Below are 14,684 nucleotides of genomic sequence, written 5' to 3'. Positions count from 1 at the left end.
GGCAAACATGATGAGACAGAAGATGAGCCTACGCTGGAAAAACTGGGCTTAAAAAACAAAATGGCAAAGATGTATGTTCATTTAGGTAAAATGATCTGTCAAAAGAAGAGGAAAAACTCATTTGGCAAAATTTCTTTATCGAAGTGACCTGAACAAAAACCCTCCATTGTCTTACCCTTACACCTTTGGAAGGTAGGAAGGAAGGTAGTGTTATGGAAAATAATTATTTAGAGACGTATTAACATAAGTTAATACTGTATTGTATACAATTGTACAATGAGCTTTTCACTTCTTGTACATGAAGCAATATCAAAGTGACCTTGACTGACAAGCCTGCTCGGAACGGACTGCTTGCTTTCCTGTCTAGCTGACCTTCCTTTCTCCTCCCAAAAAAACATAACCAGGCAGCATAAAGAATATTTCCATGCTTCTTAGTGCGCACTCTCTCACAGACCACTATCTTGTAGACTGCTCTGTTAGACTTGCATATATTTGAAGCTTCAAATTCAAGTTTCATACATAGGGTGCAGAAGTTGGTAGGTTGGTATAATTCAGTGTTGGGCAAACTCGGTCCTCAAGGGCCGGCGTCCTGCAGGTTTTGAAGGTTTCCCTGCTGCAACACAGCTGATTCCAATCAACAGGATCGTTACCAAGCTTATGCAGAGCTTGTCGATGAGCTGATCATATATCAGCTATTTTGGAGAAGGAAAACATCCAAAACCTGCAGGACTCCGGCCCTCGAGGACCGAGTGTGCCCGCCCCTGGTATAATTGGTAGATAGATCAGTAGGTAGGAGTAGGTGGGTAGGTTAGGTATGGGTAGGTTGGGTCTGGAATAAGGTGCATGCTGAAAACAAAGATCCTTTTTTGCAGGAACGTCTACAAGAGTCAGAATTAAACATCCTGCCAAGATAAAAGTCCTAACAAACGTCATGAACACAACATTAAATGACACAATTTAGAAAAGCGGAAACAAAAACATGCAAAGTAATCCGTTAGTTTACTTCTTCGATGCAATTCCAACATTCAGCACAAAATTGTGTGTATTTTTCTTTCCATCAAAAATATTGCTTCAGGTGAAAGCGTTCCATGGCTCGAAAATGTTAGAGACCGCTGCTTTAGCGCGTTTTGTACCTCGCGGCTAATCCAGCAGCAGGGTTACCATGGCGACGGTACAGAGTGTGCCTGGGAACACAATTACACCTGATAGACAGCCCGCGACATGCACTCAAGCCACTTCCCTCCCCGCAGGCACTTCCTGTTCAAGCCAGGCGGAACTTCGCCCATGTATTGCACCACGTCGCCGGGGTACCCGCTGACCTCCAGCACGGTGTACTCGCCGCCCCCTCGACCCCTGCCCCGCAGCACCTTCTCCCGGCCCGCCTTCAGCCTGAAGAAGCCCTACAAGCATTGCAACTGGAAATGCGCCGCACTCAGCGCCATCCTCGTTTCCGTCACGCTGCTCTTCCTGCTGGCCTACTTCATTGGTAAGTTTCAACCTTGCCCGTGCCAATTATCCTCACCAGGAGGGCCGGTGAGTTGGAGCCTCGCTCTTTCGGTGAGACACCCTGAACTGTTACAATCGCAGGACACATATAGACGAACAACCGTTCACATTCATATTCAGGACAAATTGCTTTGTTTTAGTTTACATTTAGCATTAGTTTTAGTTTTTTATATTTAAGGAGTATTTTTGGAGTGCAAAAATGCTATATATATATATATATTTTTTTATTATTATTATTTTTTTTTTTTTTTTTTTTTTTTTTGCAGTGTGCAGCCCGTTGCTCTGTCACCAGCACGCTCACCTTGGCCGTAATAACGTTGTCGCTTGAGAAAAGTGCAATCAGCGTTCTTGCCGGTCAGATAAGAAAAGACTTGCAGGTTTTTATATTTCTTTTTTTAATAAAATAAAATTCCCCCCAACCTGTGCGCCCCAGCTGGCTAAAAGATATCTCCGCACTATTAAATCAGCTCTTTGCCTTTTGGCCAGTCCCTAAGTGAATTACACACTCCATCATTTATCTCTATGATCTATATTTAATACAGTTCGCGCAGCCGTCTGATGGTTGAAAGCGGACCTTTGTAAAGATGCCAAAAGGTGTGTGTGTGGGGGTGGGGGGGGGGGGGGGCTTAAGATGACCATTGACTTTTTTCCCTTTAGTTGTGTTGATGCAGATGATAGTTTGTGTTAATTTAAACGTTTTTTCACCCAAGTTAAAATGTTTATTTATTTATATCATTAAACAATTGGTTTAATTTACTTATTATAAATATTACAATAATAAATACAAAAATATATACCATTTTACAATGCATTTATTTATTTTTTATGTATTTTATCTAATAATTAATTATAATAAATGTTTTTAGAAATGCTTGAAAAAGAGAGAAGTGATTGTTATTGTTTTTAAAAATGTACACATTTTACATTTGTCATTCTTTCCTAATTCATCTACAAATGTGGCCCATCTGTTCCGAAAAAAACAAAAACAATTTGGTCCTCAACCACAAATGCTTCCTTGCCCGATTCATATCTATGATCTACATTTAAAACGGTTGGTGTGTGTGTGCTTTGCGCGATGATGGTTGAAAAGCGGACGGTTGTAAAGACGCGTCATAAAAACTGAAGATGACCGTTGACTTTTTCCCATCGCAGTTCTAATTGGTTATCTGGTTGCAGATTATGTTCACCTACTAGCTTTAATGTGGTACCATTTGGAGCCTCTAAATGTATGAAAAGGCCAGTCGAAGAGCACGTCTGGACTTTTAATTGCTGGCTTTTGTGGTCATGCAGCTGCTATTGTATCCCAGCAATATATTGGGTTTATATTGTTTTATATTATTGTTGACTGGAAATTGATTGCTTAGTAAGCATACTTGAGATGTCAACAAAGGCCATAGTAGTGTCTTCCGTTGACGTTTCCTCATTTTAGATTCCAAAGACCGAGCTAACCTTACCATTGCTGTGATTAGCTAGCGATTAGCCTCTTTAAAATCAGCTGCGATAGGCTCTATTTATCCTCAATCCCAATAAGGACGTGCACTTTACATAACAGATGGATGACTTCATGGAACTTGATTGCATATCATGTTGAACTTTTGTTCAGTGTGAGCTTTAATCATTTTGAGCAGGATGAGTAATTTGGGGGGGGGGGGGGGGTGCGGGGGGATACTTGGCATTTTAGCGTCGCCCATTGGTCTGTTCTAAGATACCTGTTTTGGGATTGGGGTTCCTTTGGGGAAGTTGCAGTTCAGGTGTGAATATGTGGAAGTGTATGTCGGAGTAAAATGGCTTGAACAATGAGCAACTGTTTTGTTATTTCACCCCAAAAGCCCGGAATTTGTCAACATTTGGAAGTTTGAATGGATGGAATGGATGGTGCGGAATAACATTGGCAATCATCTCTTTAGCTGGCGCAGGTGTACCCGATTCTGTGGGCACATTGTATACAATTGGCCAAGTGGGCACACAAATGATTTCAGCGAGACAAATGAATTTTTCATTGAGGACATTTTGAATAGATATTATGCCATAACAATCAGGGAAGGCAATCAATTTCCGGCTCTTCCTTCCCCCGAGGATCTTGCGCACTAAAATCTTCATTAATAGTAATCTATTTTATTTAAAAATTCATTCTTTTGTCAAAAGATTATTAGCTGCGGTCTTGGGCCGGCGGTGATTAAAGATGAATCTGTAGGATTTAAGGAGAATGAAAGTGGATTTAGGGGGTCCTGGCCCAAAGCCCCCGTTTCATCACATGTTGTAATTATACCCCCCCCCCCCCCCCCAAAAAAAAACCTGACACCATCTCCAGGTGCATCAAAATACAAGGAGACTGTGGGTCACCCCAATCAGCATTTGTGTTTAATTAAAAGACTGATGAGAAAATGCATTTGATTTCGAGTGCAATTAATTGCGCAAGCTTATAATTGGGGGAACTGGAGGCGAGATGTCTAATTCGGCCAATTAAGTCTCGTGATGCATGTTGCGACCTAAGAGTTGGTTTTGTTTGCTTGCCACTTTGTGAGCTTAACTCAATGAAGTGCACCGTGACTCGTCAAAGACTTCACAATGACAGATGTTAACTGTGCTTGTAAATCAGGATCACAAACTCCTCACTTGCAGCCATTTTCACTGAAGCAACCCCCTTCGCTCCCGGCTGTTTTACTGGATTTTGACTGATTTTTGTAAGGTCAACAGGATATTCTGTTCTATTGCTATAAAAAATAAATGTGTATCTGTTTCCATTTCAAGTCCATCCTTTTTTTTTTTTTTTTTGTCCTTTGGCGTTTTTGGGCATCTTTTAAATGAAGCGCTAAACGATTTAGCAAAATAGTCTAATTGCAAAGCAGTGAATGAGTTAACGCCGAGTGGTGAGTTCAGATGTCCCTTTGATGATTAAAAGTGGCGATGTGATCAGAAATGTGGCCATCACCGGCGTCATCACATCAGAGGAGCTTCATTCAGCCTGCGGCAAGCAGAGCCGACTCGCGTCGGATGGGCCGAGGAGTCTTTTGCTTCCGTGTCCCTTAATTGGCACCCGGCGTGACCTGACTTTCCTGCCAAGATGTAAGCGAAAAGAGGCCACAACATAACATGCTGGGAAACTCTTGACAGGTCATCGCCTTGTCGAGAGCTCAGCTTGTCTCATCACTGGATATCTCATTAAAGTGTCTAGTTAGTCCTACAAAAACCTCATCGGTGTCATTGCAAAGTTTGTACAACCCAAAAAACAACAAAATAGGGCGTCTCTCTTGGCTCGCATCCAATCCTCTGCCGGTGACAGATACCCTGACGTAAATCTTTAAAGACGGGAGCACACGTTTGCCATTGGAGGCCTCGGGGACGGACGGGATGAAGAATGGAGCCCGGCAAAGACATATTACTAGGACACTTGGAACGACGCATCCTGCCTGGTGACTTTGTGAAAGTGTGTTTCCTGCCCGACTCGCTCACTTTGTGCCTCTCTCGCCACTGAGTGGACGTAAAACCACAAATCAAAAAGGAGAGAGGCTCTCGGCGGCTTTGGCAATGACAAACAAAAAGCCGAGCGCTCGGTTTGTTCACTGGCTGTCATTGCGGACATACATCAATGCCTTGTCGTGTCGTGGAGAAACTTCTTGAAGAAAAGCAGAGGCGACTTGTCGAGGCGTGACAATTACTGTACTGTACATGAACACAGATATTTATGTGCGCATGGTCTTTTTCATTGCCTTTTTCTCCTTCAGTTCAGTTCATCCATCCATCCATCCATTTTCTGTACCGCTTGTCCTCACAAGGGTCGCGGGGGTTGCTGGAGCCTATCCCAGCTGGCTTCGGGCAGTAGGCGGGGTACACCCTGAACTGGTTGCCAGCCAATCACAGGGCACACAGAGACGAACAATCATACTCACAATCGCACCTATGGACAATTTGGAGTGTCCAATTCACCTGCCATGCATGTTTTTGGAATGTGGGAGGAAACCGGAGTACCCGGAGAAAACCCACGCAAGCACGGGGAGAACATGCAAACTCCACCCAGGAAGGCCGAAGCCCGGACTTGATCTCACAACCTTTGCACTGGGAGGCGGACATGCTAACCAGTCAGCCACCGTGCCTCCCAGTTCAGTTCAGTGCAATTCAATTTATATTGCGCCAAATCACAACAGAGGTTTTCTCAAGGCACTTAACACACGGAGCAGGTCTGAAACCACACTCCTCACTTAAGAAAAAGACCAACTGAACCCCACATAAGTAAGCACAGGCAACCAAGGGGAAGAAGAAACCTTACGCAGGCCTGAGATTCAGCGTGGAAGGGTTCAAAAGAAGAAACCTTACGCAGGCCTGAGATTCAGCGTGGAAGGGTTCAAAAGAAGAAACCTTATGCAGGCCTGAGATTCAGCGTGGAAGGGTTCAAAAGAAGAATAGTTGAGCGACAGAGTGAGGGTTAAGTTTCGCCCATTGCTGGTGACTCCGTTTTTGACCTCCTCACCCACGGATTCCAAAACTAGAAATTCCACTCCCTCATCTTTTACGTTGGGGAGTGCAATTTGGAATCTTGGATTACAACAAAATTCCAAATTCCAGTAGTTGGAGGCCCGGCCAGCGGGGTGTCCGTAGGCGTCCTGTGTCCGATTTCGAGGCCCCATCGCCCGGTAAAAATCCCCGACCTCGCCGGGGGCATTTGGACCTCCAAAGTCAGATCTTTGTTTTTTCCTGCTGGGAATTTGGACCAAGTGGTGCCGATTGGAATGTTTGGAACGAACCTCCACCACCTTCCCCGCGGTACTCAGTAGGTCACTCTGATCATTCTCATACCTGGTTAGAGAACTGGGAAAACGAGAACAGGCAGTACGGCAACTGTGTAGTAGTTCAACTAGTCAGAGAACCTTCTGTCTCCCACAAATGACGTCCTTGATGTGTCCATCCTCTTTGTTGGGGACTGCACGGGGCTTTTCATGAATATATTTTAAGGGGGCCACATCAGCCTCCTGCTGTCAAGAGAACGAACTGTTGTATTTGACCAGAGTTGACGAGTTGGGTTATTTATAACTGCAATTGTGGTATAATCTAACAGCGAAGCTGTGAGACAGTTGGAAGTGTCTCCGAAAACCGTCAGTGGATTTTCTGTCCCACTGTCGGGCGGTTTTGTGGGTGTTCAAACAAGGTAAATATTGTTTCTTTTGTAACCCAGCATGTCTGGTTTCGTAGACTTTAGATCTCAATCTTGAATGAACCACACACCTTGTGTTTCGGCTTTTCAGATGTTTTGTAAAAAAAACTAGTACTGCTCAAGGCGAGATTGCGACGAGTGTCTAAGGAATAGAAAACGTTAAAGAATAAACTGCATGTAAATACTTTTCAGAAGAAAAGAAGCCTGCGCGGCATGTCCTTAATTTGAGCCGGGAAAAATTCGGAGTCGCACTTGAGTGTAGTACAAAAAAAGACATTCTGCTTTGTTGTATGTCAAAATAAATCAAATAAGGATGAAAGGCGAAAGGCTTAATCAGTTTGCATATGGTATTCAATTTAACGTCTTTTTTTTTTTTTAGCACCGTTTATGCAAACGAATCACGAGAAAGTCAGACTTTGAAGTGAGAGAAGAAAGTACAGAAAAAGATCAAACTATCAACGTTTTCGTCTGCGTCGTCAAGTCATGACAGGTGCACTTATAATCTTGTCTGAATTTAAAAACGAACTGTCTTAAATCAAGTGAACAGCTCTCTCAGCATTGGCCTGTTAAGAGTGCCAATTTCAAAGTTTATAAATGAATTGTGTGCTTATTTACTCGAAGATCTTAAGAGAAGCAACAACCCAATCAAATGGTCCTATTGAGCTCCTTTTTTCTGCTGACTGTCGAATTCCAACGTTTTTCTTTTTGCCTCGCTAAGCTCATCTTGTCCATTCTTGTATTGGTGATCTGTCACCTACCCCACCCTTCATCACTCCCCCTAGCCACTTCTGTCCCCCACACCACCATTGTAGGACATTTCTTTTGTCGACCTTGTAAAATATCAGCATGCTTCATCCACTGAGTTCACATTGAAATATCCTTTGTGTCTCCGAGCTGTTTTTTTTTTTTTACTTTTGGGCTTCAGTCTTGTTGTTGGGGGTGGGGGTTAATCAGCTTGGGGCGATCACAAGGCAGCAGGGGTGGTCCATGCCAGCGTCGGCAGGCAGATGTTGTCGCTCGAGGTCAACACGGCACTCGGATGCCAGAGCTCAGCGGAATTTGCCGTTAACCATTAAACCGTGTGTCATCTTTGGTTCAACGTCTTGCTTTCACTCGCAGGGGTGTAGTTGAAAGCTTTTGGGGCAATCCATCCATCCATTTTTGATGAAACCTTGTGTTCTGGACAGATGTGGCAAATTCAGGTCCAGAAGGTAAAAAACCTTGCCACAGTTTAGCTTTAGCCCCTGATGCTACCTAGCTTGCTAGCTCCCTAGCAGGTAAATGAGCACCAATGGTGTTAGCTAGCTAGCTAGTACCTGGGGCTAAATGCCAGAGTTTGGCTTTAGCCCCTGATGCTAGCTAGCTAGCTAACCACCTGGTGTTGAAGCCAAACTGTGGCAGGCTTTTTACTTTCTGGACCTGGATTTGCTACCTCTGGTTCTGGATTTTATTCCAGTTGACTGACCCTGGACTGGTCAGCAAGCCATTGTCGTCAGCCAGGTGGACAATTAGGTTTCCCAGCCTTTACATTATGTTTAACATCCCAAAAATATAATGGAACATCCCCAAATGAAAATTTGTCTTTAGAATAATATATTCTAAGTGCCTCCACTAGCCTAAGCACGGCATTCTGGTTAACATTGTGTTTGTGGAATATGAATTAAGCAGCAAAATCCACCCATTTTTATCCATCTCAGGGGGCAGCCATTTTGTCTTTTACTACCACTTGCTCTCGACTGAAAATAACATCACAGTGCCTAACGGCGTTGGAGCTAACGACCGTCACGGCACACCTGTATACTGGGTGACGTTAGCAAGCTAAGCCCTAGGCACTTTGGCGTCATTTTCGTCGACAGCAAGTCACAAAATGGCCGCCCCGAGATGGATGAAAATGGGTGGATTTTGATGCTTAATTGATTTCCACAAAAGCAATACTAATCAGAATGCCGTGTTCAGGTTAATTCATGGTTCTTCTCAAATCAAAACAATGTACAGGGAGTCCTCGAGTTACGTCGTTTCAACTTAACGGTGCCCGTGCCTCGTTCCTACCTTTTTTCCCGTTAATTTTCCACAGTAATCAGGCCGTTTTAAAGTTATATAAAGTTGTGTTGTTGTTACCTCCAGCAACGTGCATCCATCGAGCAGGTCGGCTCACCATCAGGCACGTCACATTTCTATGTTTAGGTTTCCATTAGCTCTACTTTCCCGTCCGTCAGCAATGAATGTCCTTGCGGAAACACGAAATATTGGTTCCGTCATCTTCCGGCTCGCACAAATATGTTTTTTAGAATTACTGTACAGAGTATTTTAATGTAAATAATGACTTTAACGGTGAAATCCGACTTACGTCGAAATTCGGGTTCATCGCGTAACTCGTCCGTAATTCAAGGACTCCCTGAACAATAAATTTGATATTGTTAATGTTTAATGACTAGCAGAAGCATTCATAACATATCAGTGGACTTAATCATTAAATTGAGCAAATACTGGATGGATGCATTTTTGGAAGTATCAGTCAGCAAAATGCACCTGTCTCCCCTTCCAGCCATGCACCTTTTGGGACTAAACTGGCACCTGAAGCCCACGCAGAGACAGATGTACCACGTGACGGACGACAATACAAGTGGCCTACCTTTCCCTACGGACCTGAGCTTGAGACCGCTGGGCAACACGGGCTTGGAGGTACCTGATCGCAGGGGCAAAGACGACAGTAAGTGCGGCCTTTAAGCGCGTTATCGCAACGGCTCAGGCGGGAAGTTTTGTTGGAGAAGCAAAAGTTTGCCGATGACATTTGCGGCGAGTACGGTTGTTTTTTCGCATCGCGCCTACTCAGGCCTTCGGTGGTATGCGGCGAGATCTGCATTGTAATCCAATGAAAGTGCTTGTCAGTGGGAAAGCCTTATTTGTTCCTGGAGGGAGAAAATGGCACAGCTTAAGGGAGCCAGTGTCCCGGGGCTACGACTGTATGGGTGGGGGTGGGGATTAGCCACTCGCTCACCCTTCATAACGGATGTGATCCTTTCATCTCCCCCCCCCCGGCCCGCCGTGCCTGGCAGCCAAAGAAAGCATGTGCTCGCCCCACGGTACCGAAGGCTCGGCTCCAGGAAAGTTTTCTCGCTTCCATTCCGGGGCAAATGGGCCAAAATGTAGCCGTGCCATTTGCCACTGGCAGGCCACAAAAGGTGGAGAATGGGGTCATTACCATATAGATGAATCCCGCACTTGTCTTTTTTCGTTTAACACATGGCAGAAAAGTGTGTTTAGCCTGCGAGGCGGCTGCAGAAAAGGTCCGAGCTCAGCCGCCGGGGATGGGAAATCAATATTTTTGGGAATAAGTCTCATTCTGGGCTGCTGTCACTGCTTAACAATGACGAGCTGTCTCTGTCTTGTTTTGCCACCGCAGCACAAGCACTGCATTTACATGGCGGTCGGCCAAATCAGTTAATTGGCTTGGTAATGACTGACATGTAAGCCATCCCATAATGGCACAAAGAGTGACTGAACACCCGGCCAGTGATTTTACACTCGGACACGACAGGAATGAGGGACTTGGTTCCGCCCTTAATTCATTGACCTTCACCTGTTTTCAAAGTAGAGTTCCCAATATTGACAGCCGTGGCAGTCGCATTTTGATTCATCGTTCAAGAGCCGCAGAATTCTGGGGAGGGCAGCTTTATTTATAATGTATAGCACATTTCATGCACAAGGTAACTCGATGTGCTTCACAAAGTTACAAAACAACATTTAAAGGCAAACTAATTTAAGACATTAAAAAAAAACATTGACATAAAAAAAGAGAAAGAACAAGTATTTTGCTAAAATGACTAAAAGAACGTACAATGCAAGAGAGATTTTGGAGAGAAAAAAATGATTATAGAAACATTCAGCGTGGGTTGGGGGGGGGAGAGCATTGTTTTAAAGTTGGATTAAAAGCATTTACACGTCAGCTTTATTGGCGGCTTTCAATTTCTGTGCAGCAGAACAGCTAAGAGCTGATGCACCATGTTTGCTTTGAACTCTGGGCTCCACTAATTGACCCAAGTCTGCTGAGCTCAGAACCCTACCGAGTGCATATTCCATGAACATTTCTTTAATAGTTTCAGGACCCGAGTCATTGCCGTGGTTCGCAAACTTTTTCAATTTCAGAGACAAACTGGGCGAGATGCTCTTTACACCTTCCCGTTGAAAACTCTGCATGACGTTGGTGGTAGACTGCCCAGTGGTGCGGTATACGTTTTTTAAAAGCCGTCTACTCGCCTCCGATGTTCAGGTTGCATGCACATGTTAATCATTGCTGTCCGCCGTCGAAGTGCTACGGCAACAGTATTCAGTCTTGCTGGATCGCTATTTACCGTTTCGCGTATATGCCACATCTTTGCGGCCGCCATCTGCAACCTGAAGCCATGCCCGCCGCCGTGTCCCGAGGCTCGTTACGGCGAGCGCGTTCGTTGGAGCTCGTCAACAGATGTTGTCATTTTCCACCGAGTCCAGTACCAGGTGCAATAAGCAGCATATGGAGCTTTCCGCCTTTTCGGCTGCGCTGAGCTTTCCAGATCCTTCTCAAATATAATTACATCTCTCACTTTATTACTATAGGTTCAATTACAACTGTACAACTCGTGTTTATGTTTTCTATCTCGTACCATTTGTGCCGCCATATGTTCAACCTTTTTAATTCACTTTCCCCAGACATGTCATTACTTTCGTGGCAAGTTTCTCTGAAAACGTGTTGAGGCTTAAATTACAAAGCAACAAGGGGCGAAAAACATGAGGAAAACATCTTTGATTGATATTCTTAAAGAGAAGGTGTCAAGCTGTGAACGAATTAAAGCAACCGGCACGCTACAATCTTATTTTTCACTTCTTGTATGTCATCCAGATGCGACCCAAGTGTTACACTATCAATGTATTTATGCTCGCTGCTTTTGAGTTATGACAGGAACGGTCACACGGGGTCGTTTATTTTTTATTTTTTGCAATACCCCCCCCCAGGATTCCACGTGCCAAATTAATGGTGTGATCTCTTTGACCGATTTCCCGTGCGTGTTTGTGTGCACGTGTGGTTTTCAGGCAAATTGGACAGCTTGTTTCCCGACGACAGCTACATCGACATGGGCGAGATCGACGTGGGGCGAAAGGTCGCGCAGCAGATCCCGCCCGGCGTCTTCTGGCGCTCCCAGATCTTCGTGGACCACCCCATGTACATGAAGTTCAACGTGTCGCTCAGCAAGGACGCTTTAGTGGGGATCTACGGAAGGAGGGGCCTGCCCCCGTCTCACACGCAGGTCCGAGTTGATTTTCAAATGAGCTCATTTCTGCTAGAGTGGATTTAGTCGGGTTTAGCATAGAAAATAATGGAACCTAGTTTGTGAAATCTCACATAGTATGGAGAACCAAAACTGGCAAAATTAAAAATAAATAAATTAATAAGTCGATAAATAAATGAATAAAAGTGAAAATAAAAATGGATATAAAACATAGAAATGGAAATAAAAACAACAAAATATATACAGTATATCCCTAAATAATGAATAAAAATATAAAAAATAAAAATGTGATTCAAAAAATATATAAAAATGTTGAAATAAATTACATTAAATATTATTATAAATTAAATATCAATCAATAAATAACAACGCTCTGTTCTCACATTTATTTATTTCATGCTCTATATATATATATATATATATATATATATATACATACATATATAAATATATACATATAGATATATAGTTGTCGTTTTCATTTCCATTTATATTTATTTTTTCTTTAAAATTTTTGAATTATATTTTTTTTATATCTGTTTTTATTTTCACTTTTATTTTTTTATTTTGTTTAATTTTAGCAGTTCTAGTCCTCCATTACACACAGGTGGGATTCAATGTTCAAAAGTACTAAATTAGATCATTTATTTGTAGGAATTTGGTAGGATTTAATGCAAAAATAATATATTGTAAGGAAAAAGTGACATTATCACAATGTTTTAGAATGAGCTTGTTTCTGCAATGGGTGTTTTCATGAGAATTTTGTGCACTGTACATACATATGCAAGTATTCTATCCATATAATATGTATATTTGCCATAATGCAACACATGGCGTACTCTTCGCATTTTCTTTGCTTGAAATGTAGGACTTGAGATTCACTTAGGACTTACACATAACTTGACACCTCTGGTAAAAACTGAATTATGTCGTTAACCGACACCCGCCACTTTGTTTGTGCTGGTAAAAAGAATAGCATGCTCTCCTATTGTATTTACAATAATGTCGGTGCAGTATGAACAATTTTCCACATTTCTGCTCTGCGGCAGAATATAAATTGCTATATTGTTAGATCCAGCGCGGAATCAATTCATAACCCTTTCTACCGTATTATGAATCACCTTCTTTTGTTACGTCGTTGAGGATTTACAATACATTTCTGTGCAGTTGGGTATCGTCAATGAATCACGTAAAGGAGCCGAAGCCTCACGGGTGCAGCGAGAGGAAGGATTTTTCTTTTGCTCTAATTTCCCCAAGATATATCTCGTTATGAATCATATCTGGCTGCTAGCTCGCACTTTAGATTTCATTCTCTTAGCACAACTGCCGTTTTGCTTTTTCCCCAAGACCAATTTCGGTGGAAATTACCATCCTGTGTCATTTAGTTTTTTTCCGCCTCGTGTTGTCTAGAAAGTGGTCGTTTCTTACCTGTAGCTGATCAGAGTGGAGATGAAAGTGAAATGTGGCCTCATTGTTATTCATGGAGTCTGCTGATATGATGATGAAGCGACTGCTCGTAGATATTATTTGGCAAACTCACTTAATTTCTTCCTGCGGATTTCCATTAAAGGAAACTATATCAGCTGGTTTTATCAAAAAAGTGACAGCTTCAAAGCCAAGTTGATGACACTGGCTCGTTATCGGGACAGTTGCGTAACCCTGCTTTAGTGGACCAGCCTGGACATCTTTCTCGTTGTCAATACTGCTCGCATCCGTCCGCTTGTTTTATCCCAGAAAGTGTTTGTTGTTCACAATTGAGTAACAATTTTTATTTATAACATTTCATTGAACTTTGTTTTAATGCAAGAGAGACTAAAATATCAGAGTTCTGTTTGCGCTTAGCATATAACATTTAGTAGCGCATAGCCTACTTTCATCATCTTATGTTATTTATGGCTAGGCCATGGCTTATGCTATGGCTTTGTAAGCTAAGTCTATTTTATTAATGAACTAAGTAGATAGACATTTAGGATCTCGCCAGACAGGCAGACAGACAGCTAAATAGCTAATAGATAGATAGATAAGACGACAGCTAGCTAAATAGCTAATAGATAGCTAGGTAAGACGACAGCTAGCTAAATAGCTAATAGATAGATAGATAAGACGACAGCTAGCCAAATAGCTAACAGATAGATAAGACGACAGCTAGCTAAATAGCTAATAGATAGATAGATAAATAAGACGACAGCTAGCTAAATGACTAATAGATAGATAGATAAGACAGCTAGCCAAATAGCTAATAGATAGATAAGACAACAGCTAGCTAAATAGCTAATAGACAGATAGATAAATAAGATGACAGCTAGCTAAATAGCTAATAGATAAGATGACAGTTAGCTAAATAGCGAATAGATAAAATGACAGCTAGCTATATAGCTAATAGATAGCAAGGCAGCTAGACAAATAGGCAGAAAATAGGTCAAAGCTAGAGTTATCTTAGAGCTCGCTTTCAAGATAGTAAGTTGTAAATAAATCTTGATAGCTTCCTAAATTACCTAATAGACAGAGAAGCAGATATCTAAAAAATAAATCAAATCAAATTGTCTGCCGGACATACATTCATTGTCTTATGTATAGCTAGTTAATAAGATATATATTTTTTAAATTTACTTAACCAGAAACTACAAACCTAATAAGATCACGGTCTCTTTTTTCAGGGGCGATCCGTCACATCATAACAATGCAACGTAAGCAGAAAAGAACACAGTATACATAAAAACAAACTTTAAAGTACACATAAAAAGAACTCCGTACAATTACAA

At 42.4% G+C, this 14,684-nt stretch overlaps 1 protein-coding gene across 10 annotated transcripts in view; it reads left to right on the top strand.

Annotated features, from left to right (window-relative positions):
* The window catches only part of tenm4 (teneurin transmembrane protein 4), a 293,878-nt gene that overhangs the window by 176,017 nt on the left and 103,177 nt on the right, over nucleotides 1–14,684 (top strand). For all 10 annotated transcript variants that reach the window (XM_086079950.1, XM_086079959.1, XM_086079960.1 and 7 more), the window contains 3 exons: nucleotides 1,251–1,486; nucleotides 9,201–9,365; nucleotides 11,726–11,940. In XM_086079950.1, coding sequence (XP_085936076.1) covers nucleotides 1,251–1,486; nucleotides 9,201–9,365; nucleotides 11,726–11,940 — 616 coding nt within the window. The remainder of the gene's footprint in view (nucleotides 1–1,250; nucleotides 1,487–9,200; nucleotides 9,366–11,725; nucleotides 11,941–14,684) is intronic.

This window comes from Leptonotus elevatus, chromosome 7 (assembly GCF_054856555.1).
Source record: "Leptonotus elevatus isolate MCC_2025b chromosome 7, RoL_Lele_1.0, whole genome shotgun sequence".
NCBI lineage: Eukaryota > Metazoa > Chordata > Actinopteri > Syngnathiformes > Syngnathidae > Leptonotus > Leptonotus elevatus.
The sequence above is the reverse complement of the archived record's forward strand: the minus strand, read 5'-3'. Positions and strand labels throughout refer to the sequence as shown.